This window comes from Ranitomeya variabilis, chromosome 4, assembly GCF_051348905.1.
Source record: "Ranitomeya variabilis isolate aRanVar5 chromosome 4, aRanVar5.hap1, whole genome shotgun sequence".
Lineage (NCBI taxonomy): Eukaryota > Metazoa > Chordata > Amphibia > Anura > Dendrobatidae > Ranitomeya > Ranitomeya variabilis.
This window is the reverse complement of record NC_135235.1, coordinates 757932269-757958377: the sequence shown is the minus strand read 5'-3', so window position 1 is coordinate 757958377 and position 26109 is coordinate 757932269. Positions and strand designations below refer to the sequence as shown.

At 44.6% G+C, this 26109-nt stretch overlaps 1 protein-coding gene across 1 annotated transcript in view; it reads right to left on the bottom strand.

The window, feature by feature from the left end:
* Positions 1-1251: 1251 nt before the first annotated feature.
* The window catches only part of LOC143766821 (uncharacterized), a 35380-nt gene continuing 10522 nt past the window's right edge, over positions 1252-26109 (bottom strand). The window contains exon 6 of the mRNA XM_077254793.1: positions 1252-3546. Coding sequence (XP_077110908.1) covers positions 1934-3546 — 1613 coding nt within the window. The 3' untranslated portion in view covers positions 1252-1933. The remainder of the gene's footprint in view (positions 3547-26109) is intronic.

Genomic DNA, 26109 nt, shown 5'->3' with positions numbered 1-26109 from the left:
AGGTTCTTTTTGGCCAAAATGGGACTATTAGTATCACTTTCGCTTTGTCTTCTCTGACTTTCCGTATAACTGCCGGAATCAGGATAATCAGGGTAAAGGCATATGTTAAGTTGTGAGTTCACGGAATTAGAAAAGCATCTACTGCCTGAGGATTCCCCTTGGGGTTTTTGGGGCAGAATGCTCTTACTTTTTTGTTTTTGAAATCGGCTAATAAATCTATTTCCGGAGTCCCCCACATTTTTGTAATTTGGTTGAAAATGGACTGATTTAAAGTCCACTCGCCCTGTTTTAGTTGAGTACGGCTCAGATAATCTTCTTTCTGATTCTCGAATATGTAGTGCAGAGAGGGATAGTAGGTTTTCCTCTGCAAAGCTGAGGATCCCGGAGGAAGACTCCATCAGAATTCGAGACCTGGTTCCCCCCTGATGGTTTATATATGCCACAGTTACTTGGTTGCCTGAAAATATACGGACATGATGGCCGTGTATGTAAGGCAGAAAAAATGAAAGAGCTTGACCCACAGTCCAAAGCCTTTTCTGGTTTGAGGAGGCTGTTATTTCCTGACTTCACCAATTCCCCTGAGCAACCTTATTCCCCATGTAAGCTCCCAAGCCTGTGGGAATGCATCGGTTGTTATTATGTGGGACACTTTTGTCACCCAGGGGATCCCCCTGGATAGGTTGTTGTGTTCTCCCCACCACAGTAGGGAATTAGTAGAGGAGGAATTTAGAGTTATGTGGCCCTCTAGATGATCTCTTTTAGTATCGATTGCATTTCTAGTACATCCCAGTGAAGCTCTCGTGTGCAATTGTGCCCAGTGTACTGCTGGTAGACATGATGAAAGGGAGCCCAATAGTGACATCTCTATCCTTAGTGTCATGGAGGGATTGTGTCAGAGTCCTTGCTACCCTGCGCATAATGTTCTGTTTTTTTGCGAACTGGAAGGCAGCACTCCTGGTTGTGAGAGTCCAATATTAGTCGCAAAAATTCTTGGATTCAGCAGGGCTCCAACCTTGACTTTTTTAACCCCTTCTTTCATGACCCAGCCTATTTTGACCTTAATGACCTGGCCGTTTTTTGCAATTCTGACCAGTGTCCCTTTATGAGGTAATAACTCAGGAACGCTTCAACGGATCATAGCAGTTCTGAGATTGTTTTTTCATGACATATTGGGCTTCATGGTAGTGGTAAATTTATGTCGATAATTTTTGTGTTTATTTGTGAAAAAAATGGAAATTTGGCAAAAATTTTGAAAATTTTGCAATTTTCAAATTTTGAATTTTTATTCTGTTAAACGAGAGAGTTATGCGACACAAAATAGTTAATAAATAACATTTCCCACATGTCTACTTTACATCAGCACAATTTTGGAAACAATTTTTTTTGCTAGGAAGTTATCAGGGTTAAAATTTGACCAGCGAATTCTCATTTGTACAACGAAATTTACAAAACCATTTTTTTAGGGACCACCTCACATTTGAAGTCAGGTTGAGGGGTCTATATGGCTGAAAATACCCAAAAGTGACATCATTCTAAAAACTGCACCCCTTAAGGTGCTCAAAACCACATTCAAAACGTTTATTAACCCTTCAGGTGCTTCACAGCAGCAGAAGCAACATGGAAGGAAAAAATGAACATTTAACTTTTTAGTCACAAAAATGATCTTTTAGCAACAATTTTTTTATTTTCCCAAGGGTAAAAAGAGAAACTGGACACCAAATGTTATTGTACAATTTGTCCTGAGTACGCCGATACCCCATATGGGGGGGAACCACTGTTTGGGCGCACGACAGGGCTCGGAAGGGAAGGAGATTAACAAGATGCCATTTCTGGTTAAAACATTTCCTACATTCTGAACATAAAAAGGCTTCTCCCCTATGTGACGCCTCTGATGTTTATTAACAGTTGATTTCCAAGTAAAACATTTCCCACATTAAGAAAATGAAAAAGGCTTCTCCTCTCTGTGACTGCTCTGATGTTTAACAAGAAGCACTTTCCGGTTGAAACATTTCCCACATTCCGAACAGGAAACAGGCTTCTCCACTGTATGAGTTCTATGATGTCTAACAAGAAGCGCTTTCCATTTAAAACAATTCCCACATTCGGAGCAGGAAAAAGGCTTCTCCCCTGTGTGAGACCTCTGGTGACTAACCAAATATGATTTCTGGCTAAAACATTTCCCACATTCTAAACATGAAAAAGGCTTCTCTCCTGTGTGAGTTCTTTGGTGTGTAACAAGACTCCCTTTCTGGTTAAAACATTTCCCACATTCTGAACATGAAAAAGGCTTCTCTCCTGTGTGAGTTATTTGGTGTTTAACAAGATTCTCTTTGAGGGTAAAACATTTCCCACATTCTGAACAGGAAAAAGGCTTCTCCCCTGTGTGAGTTCTCTGGTGACTAACAAGATGCACTTTCCATTTAAAACATTTCCCACATTCTGAACATGAAAAAGGCTTCTCCCCTGTGTGAGTTCTATGGTGATTAACCAAATCTGATTTCCATATAAAACATTTCCCACATTCTGAACATGAAAAAGGCTTCTCTATTGTGTGAGATATTTGGTGTCTAACAAGATGCACTTTCTGGTTAAAACATTTCCCACATTCTAAGCATGAAAAAGGCTTCTCTCCTGTGTGAGATATTTGGTGTCTAACAAGATGCCCTTTGGAGGTAAAACATTTCCCACATTCTGAACATGAAAAAGGTTTCTCTCCTGTGTGAGTTATTTGGTGTGTAACAAGATGCCCTTTGGAAACAAAACATTTCCCACATTCTGAACATGAAAAAGGCTTCTCCCCTGTGTGAGTTCTATGGTGAATAACCAAATCTGATTTCCATATAAAACATTTCCCACATTCTGAACATGAAAAAGGCTTCTCTATTGAGTGAGATATTTGGTGTCTAACAAGATGCCCTTTCTGGTTAAAACATTTCCCACATTCTAAGCATGAAAAAGGCTTCTCTCCTGTGTGAGATATTTGGTGTCTAACAAGATGCCCTTTGGAGGTAAAACATTTCCCACATTCTGAACACGAAAAAGGCTTCTCTCCTGTGTGAGTTATTTGGTGTGTAGCGAGATGCCCTTTGGAAACAAAACATTTCCCACATTCTGAACATGAAAAAGGCTTCTCCCCTGTGTGAGTTCTGTGGTGAATAACCATATCTGATTTCTGGATAAAACATTTCCCACATTCTGAACAGGAAAAAGGCTTCTCCCCTGTGTGAGTTCTCTGGTGTGTAACAAAATGTGATTTGTTCTTAAAACATTTCCCACATTCTGAACATGAAAATGACTTCTTTGCTTTAGGAGCAGTTTGTTTTTTAATGCCTCTTTTGTGACTTTGATTTTCCTTAGTAGTAAGTAATGAATAAGAAGATGGGACCTGTTTCATAGGATCAGATGACAGATCTTTGCTGTGAATGGATGATGATATATCTGAAGTAATGGCATTCACTTCAGTTGTATCTTGTAGGTTCTCAAGATCATCAGATTTAAAAATTGAAGATGTCAGCTGTCCCTCTGATCTCCCGGTACAGTCATCTGCTAAGATAAAAAACATTTTTTTTTATACAATATCCTTGAGTTTTATATTTTTGAACATTTCTACTTAAACTGTCGATAAAAATGGCAAGCTATGAAAAAACTTTAAATTATTTACCAAGACAGTGACAGTTCACAGTCATAGAAAACCTTGTTGGATGAACCAGAAGTGTGTGGCGTTCAAATGTTCGTTCATTCTGCCTCCCAAATATCGAATAAAAAGAAACAATCAATGTTATGTAGGTGATAATAATACCAATTCTCATCTCACAAAAAAAAGTCCCCACTCAGGTCCATCATCTGTCAATAGAAAAACAGAGGTTCCCACACTATTAGTGGCTCAATGGCTGTTGAAAAGCAACAGATTTCTAAAAACCAATCCAGCAAAATCCACTCTCACTTCTGAGTCTTGCAGTGTGCTCAAACCACATTTAGGATCCCTGTATTTAGCAATATTATAGTGAGAAGAATCTACTTAATTTAAGGTGTGTGTCTCCTGGAGCACAATCTGGGCACTATGTGCTGGGTAATAAAATGGCAAGTGTGTAATTTTCACTCTCCAATAGTGATGAGCGGGTGCTCGTTTTTTGGGTCAAGCAGATTGGTATACTCGGGTACTCGATCCGAGCAATGAGCCCAATATAAGTCTATAGCAGACCCGAGTATTTTTACCGCGATCCCCCCCGGGGTCATTTTAAGGTCTAAAAACGTCTGAAAATGAGGGAAACACTGCTCAAATGACACAGGAACCTCATGGGGATCGCCCCTGGAAGCATTCCTGACTCCTATTTCACAGCTTTAAATCATTTTTTCCGAGATTCATGCCATTTTTCACGGTGCCACAAAAAACACACTAAAACAAAGCCAAATTGGATTTTGCTGGGAAATATGTTAAGGAACATCCTTTGCAGGTTAATGACTTGCCTGTAAGGCCAAATAATTAACCTCAGACAAAAAATTTCCTCCCCCACTTGGGCTTAGTTCAGATGCAGCGCTTTTGAAGCGCTTTTCAACTTGCAAATTGCTTTCAATGTCATTGTAACATTTAACAACCCTAGCTGGCCATTTGGTGTGTGACACATAAGCAGACCCATCTTGTTTCATTTATGAAGGAGCGACTCTTAAAGTCACAGAGCCTATTTTTACTGTTGCATCAGGTGGCATTAACCTTCTTCAAGGGCCATTATTAAATTGTGGGTCACCTAAACTGTTGTAGCCTACTCTGTGAGTGGATGGGCCGCCAAGAATTACTACGCACCACAATACCCCTTTCATAAGATGTCCAGGAGGGCCTTCTGAAAAAATGTTGCATTGAATGCAAGTCCTGCCCTGCTACCATTTCATATGCACCCCAATAAGCCTTTGAAGACACATACTTGATGGGCACATGAAAATCCACTTCACAATATGCATTTTGTACTCCGTACTCCTTTGTTTTACACATTGGCAGCAAGGCCAGCCCTGCTTCATAGTCATATGCACCCCATTAAGCCTTGGAACCCACATGATGGATGGGCCCAGGAAAATCCACTTCACAATGTTCATTTTCTACTCCCATACTCCTTTGTTTTACACATTGGCAGCAAGGCCAGCCCTGCTGCAGTCAGTCATATGCCCCCCTTACGCCTTGGAACCCACATACTGGATGGGCCCAGGAAAATCCACTTCACAATATGCATTTTGCACTCCCTTACTCCTTTGTTTACACAGTGACAGCAATGTCTGCCCTGCTGCATAGTCAGTCATATGCCCCCCTTACGCCTTGGAACCCACATACTGGATGGGCCCAGGAAAATCCACTTCACAATATGCATTTTGCACTCCCTTACTCCTTTGTTTACACAGTGACAGCAATGTCTGCCCTGCTGCATAGTCAATCATATGCCCAGTGGGTGGACTCCATATAGCGGAAATCCCAGCTTGGTTACCACCCCTTCACCTGCATCATCACAATACCTACTGATCCAATTAAAACATAAAATGTTAAAAACAAAATTGAGAATGAGTACATATATCAAAAGGATTATTCTATATGAAATCAGGGAACAAACAACACCTTATGTTTGCAAAACAGTCCTATTACAAATATACAGACATGTCCAGTCTCTCATTTAACCCCATGGGTCCCGTGGCATTAACCCTCATGATCCACCTCCCCTCTCTCCTTGAAAGTAGTTTGTTATGGTTCCCTTTTCGTTCAGGTAAAGTCACCCGCTCTAAACCTGCAAATCTTAAAACTGACGCGTCCCCCTCCATGGTGTAAACATATGTGCGATATTAATCGGGGAACGCCCCTTCCAGTACTGATCGAATTGAAATGCTCTCTAAACCTGACGAACAGTGGTCTAATGGTCTTCCCGATATAATAAAACCCACAAGGGCAGAACAACGCATATACCGTGTGCGTGGTCCTGCAAGAGATAAATTGTCTCACTTTATGGGTAACCGGACCTATTTTTATTAGTTTATCGATCAGATGGTGCCTGCAAAAATTACAGTGGCCGCACTTATAGTTACCCTGTGGTGTCCCCTCTTGGAGCCAGGTGGATCGATTTGAGGAAATACTGTTATGAACCAGAATATCTTTGAGATTTTTCCCTGGACGGCAAGCAAACAGGGGACCCCTACTGGTCAATTCTGTTAAGGCAGGATCCTTTTCTAGTAGATGCCAGTTCTTCCTGACAGCTGTTCTAATTGCCGGATCTAAAAGACCAAAGGTAAAGCTAAAAGTGAATCTTTTCTGCACTTTTTTTCTCTGTGCTTCCTGAGGGAGTTGAACTCCCGACTCACAGGTCCTAGTTAAAGCTTTATCCAGTATTGACCGGGGATAGCCCCTGGCTCTGAACCTGTCATATAACTCATGTGTCTGTTGCTTACTTTTCTCCTGATCACTATTCACCCGTTTCACCCTTAAAAACTGACTATAGGGGAGGGAATCCTTCATATATTGTGGATGTGCACTGCCATAATGTAGTAGAGAGTTGGTTGCTGTGATCTTATGAAAAACTCCTATGTGTAACACTCCCTCCTCCACACTAACTTTGACGTCTAGAAACTCCAAATTTAACCCCCCAAAAACTGAGGTAAATTTCATGTTCATGTTATTTATCCATCCCAGGTGCTCCACAAAATTGCTGAAGGAATTACTGTCCCCATCCCATATTATGAACACGTCGTCCACAAAACGAAGATATAATTTTATGTGTTTTAAAAAGGGGTTACTTTCCGTGTATACAAACCGGTTCTCAAAAACCGCCAGGAACAAATTTGCTAAAGTACATGTGACTGGTGTCCCCATAGCGGTACCTTCCATTTGGAGGTACCACCTGGAGTCAAACCGGAACGCATTGTGTGTAAGTACAAAAGAAAGACCATCACCAATAAAGTCCACTGTATAATCGTCTGTGGTTGTATACGACAGAATTTCTCTCACCACTTCAACTGCCAATTGTTGTGGTATGCGGTTATACAAGCTCTCTACATCTATTGATGTTAAATTAAAGCCCTCTTGCCAAGTAAACCCCCTGAGCACTGTTTAGTATCCCTTATATAGGATGGAATATCGGGAAGTAAAGGGTGGAGTAACCAATCTAAATAGCGTGATAAGGGTTGTGTTATTGAACCGACCCCTGACACTATGGGGCGGCCAGGCGGGTCTGTTAGAGACTTGTGGACTTTTGGGACGTGATACCACAAAGGTTTTTGGGGGTACTCAGGGAGAAGTTTTTCCGCTTGTTTTATAGATTCCCTTCTCTACCTGTATCCTAAGCAGCGAAGGTCATTTAACTGTTGGTACGTTTTTGTTTGTTGTAATTGCCTATTGGCTTCTGTCATATACATCTCCTTTGAAAGAAAAACTGTATTGCCCCCTTTATCCGCTATGCGGATTACCACGTCTGACCAACTTTTTATATCCATTAATGCCCTTTGTTCTGCTTGAGTCAAATTTGGAGCCGATTCACGGTAAATAAGGGCTTCTACCTCTTGTAGGACCTGTCTCTCAAAGACGTCTATCAGATTACCGGGGGTCACCGGGGGCACAAACGTCGATTGTACTCCCCCTGTGAACGGAGTACTTGTTTTAATTGCAGGTACACGCTCTATCACATCTGGATCAGTGAGACTAAGTAACAATTGCGCATCTTTATTAATATCATCGTCCTTATTCAGATCTACCATAAAGCCCAAAGGGCCCACCGTGCAGGGGATCTCTCCCGGGTGTACCTCTTTTTCTGTGCCTGATGCAGTTGCAAACCACTTATACAGATGAATTTTATTCGGACTCCCATGACAGCACTACGAGAGAGAGGATCCGCCCTTAAGGAACAGGAAACCTACAGATACAAAAAGGGCGGCACCTCTCCCATGCATCAGTTGGTTTCCTGTTCCTGAAGGGACTGGATACCTACAGAAGTTTTTCTACAAGGAATTCCAGGCCGGCCGGACCGATTTGGGTAGCGAGGGGGTCTCCTACCTCAGCCGGTGCGGAGTACCTGAGGTAGTCACGGTGACCCTGGCAGGGTGCACGGCGGTGGCTATTCAGCGAGGAGCGGTCGCCTGGGGGTGTCCTGTCTCCAGAGCCGACGCGTGGTGAGTATGATGGTTCCCCTCCCTCAAATGCTGTGGGCGCCTCTGTGGGGTCGGCGGCATCATGGTGGCGCCTCCCGGAGTCTCCTGGCAAGGTCTCGGCATCCCACGCTGTTCACAGCGCTGACAGGAAGCGCTGTGGACTCTGGGTGACGTCAGAGGGCGGAGCCGGCGGTGACTTCCGGGTCGCGGAGCTTCTGCGCATGCGCAGAGGCTCCAAGATGGGACCCAGCATATCTGCCGAAGGTAGCAACACGGTTTCATAGGTCGCAGGAAATAGTTTTACCATCCTTTGTTCCTAATCCATCTAATCCTAAAGAGCAAGAGCTTCATACGTTAGACGTTAGGAGATCTCTTCTACAGTATATTTCAGTTACCGATAGTTGGAAGAAGGATGAGGTACTGCTTCTTTCCTTTCAAGGTCCAAAGAAGGGATGTAGAGTGTCAAAATATTTACTGGCTAGATGGATTAGGGAAACTATTTCCATGGCTTATACAGCGGGTGGAGGGCCAGCTCCGCAGAATCTAAAGGCACATTCCACCCGGGCCATGGCGTCGTCCTGGGCAGAAAGATCTGGATTATCGGTGGAACAAATATGTAAGGCGGCCACTTGGTCATCCCCTTCCACGTTCTTTAAGCACTATCGGTTGGATTTGGGGTCCTCCTCTGATCTCACCTTCGGGTTAAGGGTGCTGCAGACTATAGTCCCTCCCTAAGGTAGCTTACATCTCTGTAAATCTCTCGTAGTGCTGTAATGGGAGTCCGAATAAAGCATTAAGCTACTTACGGGTAGCTGCATTTTTCGGAGGCCCATGACAGCACCCTTAGTTCCCTCCCTTTTCACGTGGGGGTTGCACTTCGTAATTTGTATATAGTGTGGTATGTAGATCTCACGTATGGTGTCTAGCTACAATTTAATAAAATATTTTTCAAAATGTATATAATGTATATTTGTATGCCACTAACCGCGGTAGTCCTCTCAAGGCTCTGAAATACAACTGATGCATGGGAGAGGTGCCGCCCTTTTTGTATCTGTAGGTTTCCTGTTCTTTAAGGGCGGATCCTCTCTCTCGTAGTGCTGTCATGGGCCTCTGAAAAATGCCGCTACCCGTAAGTAGTTTAATGCTTTCCTCACAGCCGTCATAATTGGTGATGTTTTGCTGCAATACCAACTGCAGGAGATCTTGGGAACATTTAAGCAAAATGGCTTCCCAAGCTTTCACAAATTGTGTGTTATCTCTAAATTGGGACAAATCCTTGTACACCCTTAGTCCCCGTGGAACTCTGCCACAGTCCACATAGGACTTCAGGGAATTGTTCGTCCAAAAGAGATTCACTTCTCTCTCCGCCAATTTGAACAGCTGATGTTCCAAAGTCTTTGTACTTAATGACAAAATTTCATCCTGTTGCTCAATCTCGGTATTTAATCTACTGACACTCTCTGTCCAGGCACGCCCCATGAGGAAGCAGGGCAAAAAGTGCGTGTCGGGGCACAGGGACGGGACTCCTTTACAAATTTTGTCAGGCTGCTGGGATCCAGGTAATAGTGTCATAATCCCTGTTTCCAGCTTTGGGCCGCAGTGTTTGATACAGTCAGAGTGATCCTTTGATGTTTCTGTTTACCCTATGGTTGTACTTGGACTGTAATGTGATGCATACACGTTGTTCACATTGCTTTATATCGCACTGCAGGGGTTTGCTCTGCACAGACTGGGAGGCGTGTATGATCTAAAGATGCCAATCTGGTAATAGGATTATAATATTGCACTTGCATCTTGATCTTCACTAATCACCTGCCTGCTATAATTTATACACTATTTATTTATTAAAGATTTGTCATTTGTTCTTAATGTTCACAACATTGTAGCACCTATTGTTTTAGCATGGTGACTTCTTTTTTGATCACTTTGGATCTGAAATTATGCTAATTACTAGACAGCAAAATGTAACTACTGTGAGTCCTAAAGTCCCTCTTTTCTTTCTGAACCCTTCTTACTACAGTATTTGTATCCATGTATTAATCATGTTTGTTGATCTAATAAAAATAAAATAAGATTTTTTTTCTATAAGGGCACCTTTCCACTTGCGAGAAACTCATCCGTATCTCGCATGTGGAAACCAAGCTCTGGTGCCGACACTTTGGATCGGAGCTGTGCGGCCGCATAGGAACACATGGAGCTGCACTCTCTGCTCCAAAGTGCCGGCTCCACAGCTTGGTTTCCACATGCGAGATACGGACGAGTTTCTCGCAAGTGGAAAGGTGCCCTAAAAACCATTCTTCTGGCTCCACTCCTTTATCCTTTGAGGTTTATCGTCCTCAGGATGTTTTGTTGATATCACTGTGAGTTGTGAGTGGGCACTAACTAATAGGATTACCACATTAACTAGGACCAAGTTGTGTATTAATATTATCGGAATACTGCTATCTTAACATTGGGGTCGCATAGAATGGACCAAGACCAGGGAACGCTCCAGGCTATCTAAAGCTACAGATGTGTGTAAAAAGGTGGCAGGACCTGGCACCGGCCACACTTCAATCACCAGCCAAGAGATCCTAATATAAAAATGCTTTACATAAAAAACTAAACTTTAGTGGATGAAAACAGCACTGAAAAATTATTGGGGTCAGAAAATCACGAAGACTAAGAATACAAGTTTATCCGACTTCTGATCTTGAAGATGAAAATGTAACTCAAAGGTGGATTAAGGCAGCGAATACATGCTCCTTAGAATTTATCCACGTAATTATTGAAAAAAATACTACGTCATTGGCCAAAACTGAGGAGGAGTTACAGGATCTCCACAATAAGGTACAATCAGAAAAGACAGCAGTATCTTTTCAAGAGACCACAACCAACTTGAAGAAAGACATGGAAAGATGACAAAAAACAATAAGTCCAACAAATATCAACGGGACAGTTCAGATTTTGCCACCGTTAAGATTTTCCGCTGGCAAATAAAGAAACGTTCCATTAAAAGGAACCTCTCCAGGACCTCATCCATTCAATCCATATCTTCTGTGAGTGAATGTGACGTCAAATCACTGAACCTGAAAAGGCTCCTCGAACGAGGCAATTGGGGAAAAGGAATCAGCATCTCACATCCTCAAATAAAGATCATTGCGAGGACCATGTAAGGGTAATTTATCACATCATGGATCGACAACCACACAGATGACCGTGCTGCAGAAAGGGCTAACGTTCTCCCCTTCATCTCGCCTAGATTCATTCACGATAATTAACCCCTTCCCGACCTGTGACACAGCGTATGCGTCATGAAAGTCGGTGCCAATCCGACCTGTGACGCATATGCTGTGTCACAGAATGATCGCGTCCCTGCAGATCGGGTGAAAGGGTTAACTCCCATTTTACCCGATCTGCAGAGACAGGGGGAGTGGTACTTCAGCCCAGGGGGGGTGGCTTCACCCCCCCGTGGCTACGATCGCTCTGATTGGCTGTTGAAAGTGAAACTGCCAATCAGAGCGATTTGTAATATTTCACCTAAAAAACTGGTGAAATATTACAATCCAGCCATGGCCGATGCTGAAATATCATTGGCCATGGCTGGAAAACCTGAAGTGACCCCCCCCCCCACCCCACCGATCGCCCCCCCAGTCCTCCGTTATGGGGTCTGGTCCCCTCCATCCTGTGCTCCGCTCCCCTGTCCTCCTGCCCGCTCCCTGTTATGATCCTAATGGTAGAGGATCTCAGGAGTTCCAGCTAAGTCTGCAAACACAAAAAAAACAGCTCATAGGGAAGTGGTAACTTGGCTGACCGTATACCTGATCCTAGCACAACAACTAGCAGCAGCCGGGGAACGTACCTACGTTGATTCTAGACGTCTCGCGCCAGCCGGAGAACTAACTAACCCTTTCAGAGAAAATAAGACCTCTCTTGCCTCAAGAGAAAAGACCCCAAAGTTATAATACAAGCCCCCAACAAATAATAACGGTGAGGTAAGAAGAAATGACAAACGTAAGAATGAACTAGATTTAGCAAAGAGAGGCCCACTGACTAATAGCAGAAAATAGGAAGATGACTTATGCGGTCAGCAAAAAACCCTACAAAATATCCACGCTGAATATCCAAGAACCCCCGCACCGACTAACGGTGTGGGGGGAGAATAACAGCCCCCTAGAGCTTCCAGCAAAATCAGGAATCACATTTTAAACAATGCTGGAACAAAATAAGAGTAATTCAAATACACAAAAATAAGAAAGCAGGACTTAGCTTATCTTGCAAAATCAGGAGACCAGGAGACAGGAGAAAACAGACATGGTCTGATAACAACGATTCCAGGCACTATACAGAGTATCCAGGAAGTTTATATAGGCACACCCAAGGCCAAACGAACCAGGTGAGTGCCAACCTGGGGAAAGACAATCCAAGTGCCATACCGCTAATGACCACAAGAGGGAGCCAAGAAATATAGTTCACAACAGTACCCCCCCTTTAAGGAGGGGTCACCGAACCCTCACCAAGACCACCAGGGCAATCAGGATGAGCAGCGTGAAAGGCACGAACCAAATCGGCCGCATGAACATCAGAGGCGACCACCCAGGAATTATCCTCCTGACCATAGCCCTTCCATTTGACCAGATACTGAAGCCTCCGTCTAGAGAGACGAGAATCCAAGATCTTCTCCACCACATACTCCAACTCGCCCTCAACCAACACCGGAGCAGGAGGCTCAACAGCAGGAACCATAGGCACCACGTACCGCCGTAACAAAGACCTATGGAACACATTGTGAATGGCAAACGACATCGGAAGATCCAAACGAAACGACACCGGATTAAGGACTTCCAAAATTTTATAAGGACCAATAAAGCGAGGCTTAAACTTAGGAGAGGAAACCTTCAGAGGGACATACCGAGAAGACAACCAAACCAAATCCCCAACATGAAGTCGGGGACCCACACCGCGGCGGCGGTTGGCAAAATGCTGAGCCTTCTCCTGTGACAACTTCAAGTTGTCCACCACAAGATTCCAAATCCGCTGCAACCTATCCACCACGGAATCCACCCCAGGACAGTCAGAAGGTTCCACATGACCCGAGGAAAACCGCGGATGAAAACCAGAGTTGCAGAAAAATGGCGAAACCAAAGTAGCGGAACTTGCCTGATTATTGAGGGCAAACTCAGCCAATGGCAAGAAGGTAACCCAATCATCCTGATCCGCAGAAACAAAACATCTCAAATAAGCCTCCAGCGTCTGATTAGTTCGCTCCGTTTGGCCATTAGTCTGAGGATGAAAGGCAGATGAAAATGACAAATCAATGCCCATCCTAGCACAAAAGGATCGCCAGAATCTCGACACAAACTGGGTTCCTCTGTCAGACACGATATTCTCAGGAATGCCGTGCAAACTAACCACATTCTGAAAGAACAAAGGAACCAAATCGGAAGAGGAAGGCAATTTAGGCAAGGGCACCAAATGGACCATCTTGGAAAAACGATCACAGACCACCCAGATGACAGACATTCCTTGAGACACCGGAAGATCTGAAATGAAATCCATGGAAATGTGCGTCCAAGGCCTCTTCGGGACGGGAAAGGGCAAAAGTAACCCGCTGGCACGAGAACAGCAAGGCTTAGCCCGAGCACAAATCCCACAGGACTGCACAAAAGAACGCACATCCCGCGACAGGGAAGGCCACCAAAAGGACCTAGCCACCAAATCTCTGGTACCAAAAATCCCAGGATGCCCTGCCAACACCGAGGAATGAACCTCGGAAATAACTCTACTGGTCCATTTATCAGGAACAAATAGTCTATCAGGTGGGCAAGGGTCAGGTCTACCAGCCTGAAATCTCTGCAACACACGTCGCAAATCAGGAGAAATGGCCGACAAGATTACTCCCTCTTTAAGAATACCCGCTGGCTCTGAGACTCCAGGAGAGTCAGGCACAAAACTCCTAGAAAGAGCATCAGCCTTCACATTCTTTGAACCAGGCAGGTACGAGACCACAAAGTCAAAACGGGAGAAAAACAATGACCAACGAGCCTGTCTAGGATTCAGGCGCTTAGCAGACTCGAGGTACATCAGATTTTTGTGAACAGTCAAGACCACCACACGATGCTTAGCACCCTCAAGCCAATGACGTCACTCCTCAAATGCCCACTTCATAGCCAACAACTCCCGATTACCAACATCATAGTTCCACTCAGCAGGCGAAAATTTCCTAGAAAAAAAAGCACATGGTCTCATCACAGAGCAACCAGAGCCTTTCTGCGACAAAACAGCCCCTGCACCGATCTCAGAAGCGTCTACTTCAACCTGAAAGGGAAGTGAGACATCAGGCTGGCACAAAACAGGCGCCGAAGTAAACCGGCGCTTCAACTCCCGGAAAGCCTCCACGGCCGCAGGAGCCCAATTAGCAACATCAGAACCTTTCTTGGTCATATCCGTCAAAGGTTTAACAACGCTAGAAAAATTAGCAATAAAACGACGGTAGAAATTAGCAAAACCCAAGAACTTCTGAAGACTCTTAACGGACGTGGGTTGAGTCCAATCATGAATAGCTCGGACCTTGACTGGGTCCATCTCCACAGTAGAAGGGGCGAAAATAAAACCAAAAAAGGAAACCTTCTGCACTCCAAAGAGACACTTTGAGCCCTTCACAAACAAAGCATTATCACGTAAAACCTGAAACACCATCCTGACCTGCTTTACATGAGAATCCCAATCATCAGAGAAAACCAGAATATCATCCAGATAAACAATCATAAATTTATCCAGATACTTCCGGAAAATGTCATGCATAAAGGACTGAAACACTGAAGGGGCATTAGAAAGCCCAAAAGGCATCACCAAGTACTCAAAATGACCTTCGGGCGTATTGAACGCAGTTTTCCATTCATCTCCCTGCTTAATGCGCACAAGGTTGTACGCACCACGAAGATCTATCTTGGTGAACCACTTGGCACCCTTAATCCGGGCAAACAAGTCCGACAATAGTGGCAAAGGATACTGAAATTTGACAGTGATTTTATTCAAAAGCTGATAATCTATACACGGTCTCAAAGACCCGTCTTTCTTGGCCACAAAAAAAAATCCTGCACCAAGAGGGGAAGAGGATGGACGAATATGTCCCTTCTCCAAAGACTCCTTTATATAAGCACGCATCGCGGCATGCTCAGGTACAGACAGATTAAATAGTCGTCCCTTAGGAAATTTACTACCAGGAATCAAATCTATAGCGCAGTCACAGTCCCTATGAGGAGGAAGGGCACTGGACCTGGACTCGCTGAATACATCCTGATAGTCCGACAAATACTCAGGGACTTCAGAAGGAGTAGAAGAAGCAATAGACACCGACGAGGAATCGCAATGAATTCCCTGACAACCCCAACTTGACACGGACATAGCCTTCCAATCCAAAACTGGATTATGGGTCTGTAACCATGGCAGACCCAGAACGACCAAATCCTGCATTTTATGCAAAACAAGAAAACGAATCACCTCCCGATGTTCAGGAGACATGCACATGGTCACTTGTGTCCAATACTGCGGTTTATTCTCCGCCAATGGCGTAGCATCAATTCCTCTAAGAGGAATAGGATTTTCTAAAGGCTCTAGGACAAAACCACAGTGCTTGGCAAACGATAAATCCATAAGACTCAGGGCAGCACCTGAATCCACAAATGCCATAACAGGGTAGGAAGACAATGAGCAAATCAAAGTCACAGACAAAATGAACTTAGGCTGCAAATTACCAATGGCGACAGGACTAACAACCTTTGATGGACGTTTAGAGCATGCCGAGATAACGTGTAGAATCACCACAGTAAAAACACAACCCATTCTGATGCCTATGATTTTGCCGTTTGGTTCTAGTCAGGACTCTATCACATTGCATTGAGTCAGGTGTCCGTTCAGACAACACCGCCAGAGGATTAGCAGATTTGCGCTCCCGCAAACGCCGATCAACCTGGATGGCCAGAGCCATAGAATCATTCAGACTTGTAGGAATGGGAAAACCCACCATCACATTCTTAATGGCTTCAGAAAGGCCATTTCTGAAATTTGCGGCCCGAGCACACTCATTCCATTGAGTAAGCACGGACAATTTCCGAAATTTTTGGCAGTACACCTCAGCTTCATCCTGGCCCTGAGAGATAGCCAGCAATGCTTTTTCTGCCTGCATTTCAAGATTGGGCTCCTCATAAAGCAATCCGAGCACCAGAAAAAACGCATCAATATTTGCCAATGCCGGATCTCCTGGCGCCAATGAGAAAGCCCAATCCTGAGGGTCGCCACGCAAGAAGGAGATAACAATTTTAACTTGCTGAGCTGAGTCTCCAGACGAACGAGGTCTCAAAGATAGAAACAATTTACAATTATTCCTAAAATTCCCAAATTTAAATCGATCTCCAGAGAACAGCTCAGGAATAGGTATTTTAGGCTCTGACATAGGACTGCTAATAACAAAATCCTGAATGCCCTGCACACGTGCAGCAAGCTGATCCACACTAGTAATCAGAGTCTGAACATTCATGTCTGCAGCAGAGCTTCAAGCCACTCAGAGAAAAAGGGGAGGAAAGAAAGAAAAAAACAAAACAAACTCAGACTTCTTTTCTTATAATCCCGCTTCAGCAATGCACTTTTTGGCCTGGAATACTGTTATGATCCTAATGGTAGAGGATCTCAGGAGTTCCAGCTAAGTCTGCAAACACAAAAAAACAGCTCATAGGGAAGTGGTAACTTGGCTGACCGCATACCTGATCCTAGCACACAACTAGAAGCAGCCGGGGAACGTACCTACGTTGATTCTAGACGTCTCGCGCCAGCCGGAGAACTAACTAACCGTTTCAGAGAAAATGAGACCTCTCTTGCCTCAAGAGAAAAGACCCCAAAGTTATAATACAAGCCCCCAACAAATAATAACGGTGAGGTAAGAAGAAATGACAAACGTAAGAATGAACTAGATTTAGCAAAGAGAGGCCCACTGACTAATAGCAGAAAATAGGAAGATGACTTATGCGGTCAGCAAAAAACCCTACAAAATATCCACGCTGAGTATCCAAGAACCCCCACACCGACTAACGGTGTGGGGGGAGAATAACAGCCCCCTAGAGCTTCCAGCAAAATCAGGAATCACATTTTAAACAATGCTGGAACAAAATAAGAGTAATTCAAATACACAAAAATAAGAAAGCAGGACTTAGCTTATCTTGCAAAATCAGGAGACCAGGAGACAGGAGAAAACAGACATGGTCTGAAAACAACGATTCCAGGCACTATACAGAGTATCCAGGAAGTTTATATAGGCACACCCAAGGCCAAACGAACCAGGTGAGTGCCAACCTGGGGAAAGACAATCCAAGTGCCATACCGCTAATGACCACAAGAGGGAGCCAAGAAATATAGTTCACAACAGCTCCCCCCCTGCTCCTATGTCACCCCCCGGTGCTCCGGCGCCCCCCCCGTGCCCCGATCACCCCCCCCTTATACTTACCGAGGCTCCCGGTGTCGGTCCGTCTCCTCGCTGGGCGCCGCCATCTTCCAAAATGCCGGCAGATTCATTACAAGTACATTTTGATCGCTGTGATAGAACCTATCACAGCGATCAAAATAAAAAAAATAATAAATAAACCCCCCCCTTTATCACCCCCATAGGTAGGGACAATAATAAAATAAAGAAAATATTTTTTTTTTCTTTTTCCACTAGGGTTAGGGTTAGAACTAGGGTTAGGGTTAGAACTAGGGTTAGGGTTAGAACTAGGGTTAGGGTTACGGGTAGGGTTAGGGGTAGGATTAGGGTTACAGGTAGGGTTAGGGTTAGGGGTAGGGTTAGGGTTATGGCATGTGCGGATTTGGCTGCGGATCCGCCGCGGATTGGCCGCTGCAAATTCGTAGCAGTTTTCCATCAGGTTTACAGTACCGTGTACACCTATGGAAAACCAAATCCGCTGTGCCCATGGTGCGGAAAATTCCGTGCAGAAACGCTGCGTTGTATTTTCCGCAGCATGTCAATTCTTTGTGCGGATTCCGCAGCGTTTTACACCTGTTCCTCAATAGGAATCCGCAGGTGAAATCCGCACAAAAAAACACTGGAAATCTGCTGTAAATCCGCAGGTAAAACGCAGTGCCTTTTACCTGCAGATTTTTCAAAAATCGTGTGGAAAAATCTCACACGAATCCGCAACGTGGGCACATACCCTTAGGGTTAGGGTTGGAATTAGAGTTAGGGTTGGAAATAGGGTTAAGATTAGGCTTGTGGTTAGGGTTACGGATAGTATTAGGGGTGTGTTGGGGTTACAGTTGTGGTTAGGGTTGGGATTAGGGTTAGTGTCATGGTTCCCAATGGCAGGAGAACATCAGAAAACATAAACTACGGACTAACTCTTGGGTGATGGAATCTCGAGCTGACCGTGAGCTAAACCTACCACACAACTAATAGTGGCCGGGGGGCGTACCTACGTTTTATCCCTAGACGCCTCGCGCCAGCCGGAGGACTAACTAACCCTAATAGAGGAAAAACAGACCTGGCTTACCTCTAGAGAAATTCCCCCAAAAAGGAGACAGAAGCCCCCCACATATATTGACGGTGAATTCAGAGGAAAAGACAAACGTAGTATGAAGGTAGGTTCAGCAAAGCGAGGTCCGCTTACTAGATAGTAGGAAAATACAAAAGGGAACTTCACGGTCAGCTGAAAACCCTTTTTAAAATACCATCCTGAAATTACTTTAGGACTCATGTGTCAACTCATGACACCGGAGTGGTAATTTCAGCCCACAAGAGCTTCCAGCTACAGAAAATAGCATAACTGTGAACTGGAACAAAAAATGCAAAACAAACTTAGGACTAAGAGTCCAACTTAGCTGATCAGAAGACTAGGAGCAGGAACATGCAACAGAAAGGCTCTGGTTACATTGATGGCCGGCACTAGAATGACTGAGCAGCAAGGCTAAATAGGATACTCCCATATCCTGATGGAAACAGGTGAACAGAGAAAGTGAAGCACACAAGTCCAGTACCACCAGTGACCACCGGGGGAGCCCAAAAACCAAATTCACAACAGTACCCCCCCCTCAAGGAGGGGGCACCGAACCCTCACAAGAACCACCAGGGCGATCAGGATGAGCCCTATGAAAGGCACGGACCAAATCAGAGGCATGAACATCAGAGGCTGTCACCCAAGAATTATCCTCCTGACCGTAGCCCTTCCACTTGACCAGATACTGAAGTTTCCGTCTGGAAACACGGGAGTCCAAGATCTTCTCCACAACGTACTCCAATTCACCCTCAACCAACACCGGAGCGGGAGGCTCAACGGAAGGCACAACCGGTACCTCATACCTGCGCAACAATGACCGATGGAAGACATTATGGATAGAAAAAGATGCTGGGAGGTCCAATCGAAAGGACACGGGGTTAAGAATCTCCAAAATCTTATACGGGCCGATGAACCGAGGCTTAAACTTAGGAGAAGAAACCCTCATAGGGACAAAACGAGAAGACAACCACACCAAGTCCCCAACACGAAGACGAGGACCAACACGACGACGGCGGTTAGCAAAATGCTGAGTCTTCTCCTGGGACAACTCCAAATTGTCCACCTGTCCCCAAATCCGATGCAACCAATCCACCACAGTATCCACTCCAGGACAATCCGAAGACTCCACCTGACCGGAAGAAAAATGAGGATGAAACCCCGAATTGCAAAAGAAAGGAGAAACCAAAGTGGCAGAACTAGCCCGATTATTGAGGGCAAACTCCGCCAACGGCAAAAAGGCAACCCAGTCATCCTGATCCGCAGACACAAAACACCTCAAATAAGTCTCCAAGGTCTGATTAGTTCGCTCAGTCTGGCCATTAGTCTGAGGATGGAACACAGACGAAAAAGACAAATCAATGCCCATCCTAGCACAGAACGCCCGCCAAAATCTAGACACGAACTGGGTCCCCCTGTCAGAAACGATATTCTCCGGAATACCATGCAAGCGAACCACATTTTGAAAAAACAGAGGAACCAACTCGGATGAGGAAGGCAACTTAGGCAAGGGCACCAAATGAACCATCTTTGAAAAACGGTCACACACCACCCAGATGACAGACATTTTCTGAGAAACAGGGAGATCAGAAATAAAATCCATAGAGATGTGAGTCCAAGGCCTCTTCGGAATAGGCAAGGATAACAACAATCCGCTAGCCCGAGAACAACAAGGTTTGGCCCGAGCACAAACATCACAAGACTGCACAAAAACTCGTACATCTCGAGACAGGGAAGGCCACCAGAAGGACCTAGCCACCAAATCCCTGGTACCAAAGATTCCAGGATGACCTGCCAACGCAGAAGAATGAACCTCCGAGATGACTCTACTGGTCCAATCATCAGGAACAAACAGTCTACCAGGCGGGCAACGATCAGGTCTATCCGCCTGAAACTCCTGCAAAGCCCGTCGCAGGTCTGGGGAAACAGCAGATAATATCACCCCATCCTTAAGGATACCTGTAGGTTCAGAATCACCAGGGGAATCAGGCTCAAAACTCCTAGAAAGGGCATCCGCCTTCACATTTTTAGAACCTGGTAAGTATGAGACCACAAAATTAAACCGAGAGAAAAACAACGACCAGCGCGCCTGTCTAGGATTCAGGTGCCTGGCAGACTCAAGATAAATCAAATTCTTGTGATCGGTCAATACCACCACCTGATGTCTAGCCCCCTCAAGCCAATGACGCCACTCCTCAAAAGCCCACTTCATAGCCAAAAGCTCCCGATTACTAATATCATAATTTCGCTCGGCGGGCAAAAATTTTCGAGAAAAGAACGCACAAGGTCTCATCACGGAGCAGTCGGAACTTTTCTGCGACAAAACCGCCCCAGCTCCAATCTCGGAAGTATCGACCTCAACCTGAAAAGGAAGAGTAACATCAGGCTGACGCAACACAGGGGCGGAAGAAAAGCGGCGCTTAAGCTCCCGAAAGGCCTCCACAGCAGCAGGGGACCAATCAGCAACATCAGCACCCTTTTTGGTCAAATCAGTCAAAGGTTTAGCAACATCAGAAAAACCAGTTATAAATCGACGATAAAAATTAGCAAAGCCCAAAAATTTCTGAAGGCTCTTAAGAGAAGAAGGTTGCGTCCAATCACAAATAGCCCGAACCTTGACAGGATCCATTTCAATGGAAGAGGGGGAAAAAATGTACCCCAAAAAAGAAATCTTTTGAACCCCAAAAATACACTTAGAACCCTTCACACACAAGGAATTAGCCCGCAAAACCTGAAAAACCCTCCTGACCTGTTGGACATGAGAGTCCCAGTCATCCGAAAAAATCAAAATATCATCCAGATACACAATCATAAATTTATCCAAATATTCACGGAAAATGTCATGCATAAAGGACTGAAAGACTGAAGGGGCATTCGAAAGACCAAAAGGCATTACTAAATACTCAAAATGGCCCTCGGGCGTATTAAATGCTGTTTTCCACTCATCCCCATGCTTAATTCGCACCAAATTATACGCCCCACGGAGATCAATCTTAGAGAACCACTTAGCCCCCTTTATTCGAGCAAACAAATCAGTCAGCAGTGGCAGAGGATACTGATATTTGACTGTAATTTTATTCAAGAGTCGATAATCAATACACGGCCTCAAAGAGCCATCTTCTTTAGATACAAAGAAAAAACCGGCTCCTAAGGGAGATGAAGAAGGACGAATATGTCCCTTTTCCAGGGACTCCTTAATATATTCTCGCATAGCAGCATGTTCAGGTACAGATAGATTAAATAAATGACCCTTTGGAAATTTACTGCCCGGAATCAGATCTATGGTACAATCGCAATCTCTGTGAGGAGGTAGTGAACCAAGCTTAGGCTCCTCAAAAACATCACGATAATCAGATAAAAATTCCGGAATCTCAGAGGGAATAGATGACGAAATGGAAACCAAAGGTATGTCCCCATGAGCCCCCTGACATCCCCAGCTTAACACAGACATTGCTTTCCAGTCAAGGACTGGGTAATGAGATTGTAACCATGGCAATCCGAGCACCAAAACATCATGTAGATTGTACAACACAAGGAAGCGAATCATCTCCTGATGGTCTGGATTCATACGCATAGTCACTTGTGTCCAGTATTGTGGTTTATTACTAGCCAATGGCGTAGAGTCAATACCCTTCAGAGGTATAGGAACTTCCAGAGGCTCTAGATTAAACCCACAGCGCCTGGCAAAGGACCAATCCATAAGACTCAAAGCGGCGCCAGAGTCAACATAGGCATCCGCGGTAATTGACGATAATGAACAAATCAAGGTCACAGACAGAATAAACTTAGACTGTAAAGTGCCAATTGAAATAGACTTATCAACCTTTTCAGTACGTTTAGAGCATGCTGATATAACATGAGTTGAATCATTGAATCACCACAATAGAAGCACAACCCATTTTTTCGCCTAAAATTCTGCCGTTCGCTTCTGGACAGAATTCTATCACATTGCATATTCTCTGGCGCCTTCTCAGAAGACACCGCCAAATGGTACACAGGTTTGCGCTCCCGCAAACGCCGATCAATCTGAATAGCCATTGTCATGGACTCATTCAGACCTGTAGGCGCAGGGAACCCCACCATAACATCTTTAATGGCATCAGAGAGACCCTCTCTGAAATTCGCCGCCAGGGCGCACTCATTCCACTGAGTAAGCACAGACCATTTACGAAATTTTTGGCAGTATATTTCAGCTTCATCTTGCCCTTGAGATAGGGCCATCAAGGCCTTTTCAGCCTGAATCTCTAAATTAGGTTCCTCATAAAGCAACCCCAAAGCCAGAAAAAACGCATCCACATTGAGCAACGCAGGGTCCCCTGGTGCCAATGCAAATGCCCAATCTTGAGGGTCACCCCGCAGCAAGGAAATTACAATCCTAACCTGCTGTGCGGGATCTCCAGCAGAGCGAGATCTCAGGTAAAGAAACAATTTACAATTATATTTGAAATTCAGGAAACGAGATCTATCCCCGGAGAAAAACTCTGGTATAGGAATTCTAGGTTCAGATATAGGAGCATGAATAACAAAATCCTGTAAATTTTGAACCTTCGTAGTAAGATTATTCAAACCTGTAGCCAAACTCTGAGGATCCATTTTAATCAGGTGAGATCAGAGCCATTCAAGGATTAGAAGGAGAGAGAGAGACAAAGGCTGCAATTAGAGCAGAAATGCAACTGAGTCAACTATAGAGCAAGCTCAAAGGAAAAAAAAAAAAATAAATCTGCAGACTTCTTTTTCTCTCCTTTCTTCTGCCAACGGTTTTAACACTTGGCCGGCCATACTGTCATGGTTCCCAATGGCAGGAGAACATCAGAAAACATAAACTACGGACTAACTCTTGGGTGATGGAATCTCGAGCTGACCGTGAGCTAAACCTACCACACAACTAATAGTGGCCGGGGGGCGTACCTACGTTTTATCCCTAGACGCCTCGCGCCAGCCGGAGGACTAACTAACCCTAATAGAGGAAAAACAGACCTGGCTTACCTCTAGAGAAATTCCCCCAAAAAGGAGACAGAAGCCCCCCACATATATTGACGGTGAATTCAGAGGAAAAGACACACGTAGTATGAAGGTAGGTTCAGCAAAGCGAGGTCCGCTTACTAGATAGTAGGAAAATACAAAAGGGAACTTCACGGTCAGCTGAAAACCCTTTTTAAAATACCATCCTGAAATTACTTTAGGACTCATGTGTCAACTCATGACACCGGAGTGGTAATTTCAGCCCACAAGAGCTTCCAGCTACAGAAAATAGCATAACTGTGAACTGGAAAAAATGCAAAACAAACTTAGGACTAAGAGTCCAACTTAGCTGATCAGAAGACTAGGAGCAGGAACATGCAACAGAAAGGCTCTGGTTACATTGATGGCCGGCACTAGAATGACTGAGCAGCAAGGCTAAATAGGATACTCCCATATCCTGATGGAAACAGGTGAACAGAGAAAGTGAAGCACACAAGTCCAGTACCACCAGTGACCACCGGGGGAGCCCAAAAACCAAATTCACAACAGGTTAGGGTTGGGATGAGGGTTAGGATTAGGGTTGGAATTAGGGTTACGGGTGTGTTGGGGTTAGGGTTGTGGTTAGGGGTGTGTTGGGGTTAGGGTTGGGATTAGGGTTATGTGTTGTGAATTGGATTTTTTGGCTCCCTCTTGTGGTCACTGGCGACATGACACTTTGAGCTTCTTTCTCCAGCTTGGTACCCACCTGGCTCGTTAGTCCAGGGGTGTTGCTATTTAAGCTTCCTGGATTTTCAGTCTGGTGCCTGGCATCGTTGTAATCAGTTCCTTTCTGTTTGCTCCTGTCTGCTGGTCCTGGTTCTTGCAAAATAAGCTAAGTCCTGCTTCCTTATTTTTTGGTTACTTGCATTGCTCTTATTTTTGTCCAGCTTGTACTAAATGTGATTCCTGATATTGCTGGAAGCTCTAGGGGGCTGATATTCTTCCCCCGTGCTGTTAGTCGGTTCGGGGGTTCTTGAATATCCAGCGTGGAAATTTTGATAGGGTTTTTGCTGACCGTTTAAGTCATCTTCCTATATTCTGCTATTAGTCAGTGGGCCTCTCTTTGCTGAAACCTAGTTCATTCTTACGTTTGTCTTTTCTTCTTACCTCACCGTTATTATTTGTTGGGGGCTTGTATCCAACTTTTGGGGTCTTTTCTCTGGAGGCAAGAAAGGTCTATCTTTTCCCTTCTAGGGTTAGTTAGTTCTCCGGCTGGCGCGAGACGTCTAGAACCAACGTAGGTACGTTCCCCGGCTGCTGCTATTTGTGGTGCTAGGATCAGGTATACGGTCAGCCTAGTTACCACTGCCCTATGAGCTGGTCTTTTGTGTTTGCAGACTTGGTAATAAGTTCTGAGACCCTCTGCCATTGGGGTCATAACAGTATGCCAGGCCTAAGGTGAATGTTTTATGCATTGCAGAAGTGGGATAATAAGAAAGGAAATTCTGAGTTTTGTTTTTTTTCCTCTTTCTTCCTCCCCTTTACCTCAGAGTGGCTTGAGCTTGCTGCAGACATGAATGTCCAGACCTTGATTACTAGTGTGGATCAGCTTGCTGCTCGTGTGCAGGGTATTCAAGATTTTGTTACCAGTAGTCCTATGTCAGAACCTAAAATACCTATTCCTGAACTGTTTTCTGGAGACCGATTTAAGTTTAGGAATTTCAGGAATAATTGTAAATTGTTTCTATCTCTGAGACCCCATTCGTCTGGAGACTCAGCTCAGCAAGTTAAAATTGTTATCTCTTTTTTGCGGGGCGACCCTCAGGATTGGGCTTTCTCGTTAGCGCCAGGAGATGCGGCATTGGCAAATATTGATGCGTTTTTTCTGGCGCTCGGGTTGCTTTACGAGGAACCCAATCTTGAATTTCAGGCAGAAAAAGCCTTGCTGGCTATCTCTCAGGGCCAGGATGAAGCTGAAGTGTATTGCCAAAAATTTCGGAAATGGTCCGTGCTTACTCAGTGGAATGAGTGTGCTCTGGCCGCAAATTTCAGAAATGGCCTTTCTGAAGCCATTAAGAATGTGATGGTGGGTTTCTCCATTCCTACAAGTCTAAATGATTCCATGGCGCTGGCTATTCAAATTGACCGGCGTTTGCGGGAGCGCAAAGCCGCTAATCCTTTGGTGGTGTTGTCTGAACAAACACCTGATTTAATGCAATGTGGTAGAATTCAGACTAGAAATGAACGGAAAAATCATAGACGTCTGAATGGGTTGTGTTTTTACTGTGGTGATTCTACACGTTATATCAGCATGCTCTAAACGCCTAACAAGGGTTGTTAGTCCTGTCGCCATTGGTAATCTGCAACCTAAATTTATTTTGTCTGTGACTTTAATTTGCTCATTGTCTTCCTACCCTGTTATGGCGTTTGTGGATTCAGGTGCTGCCCTGAGTCTTATGGATCTGTCATTTGCCAAGCGCTGTGGTTTTGTACTTGAGCCATTGGTAAATCCTATCCCTCTTAGAGGTATTGATGCTAC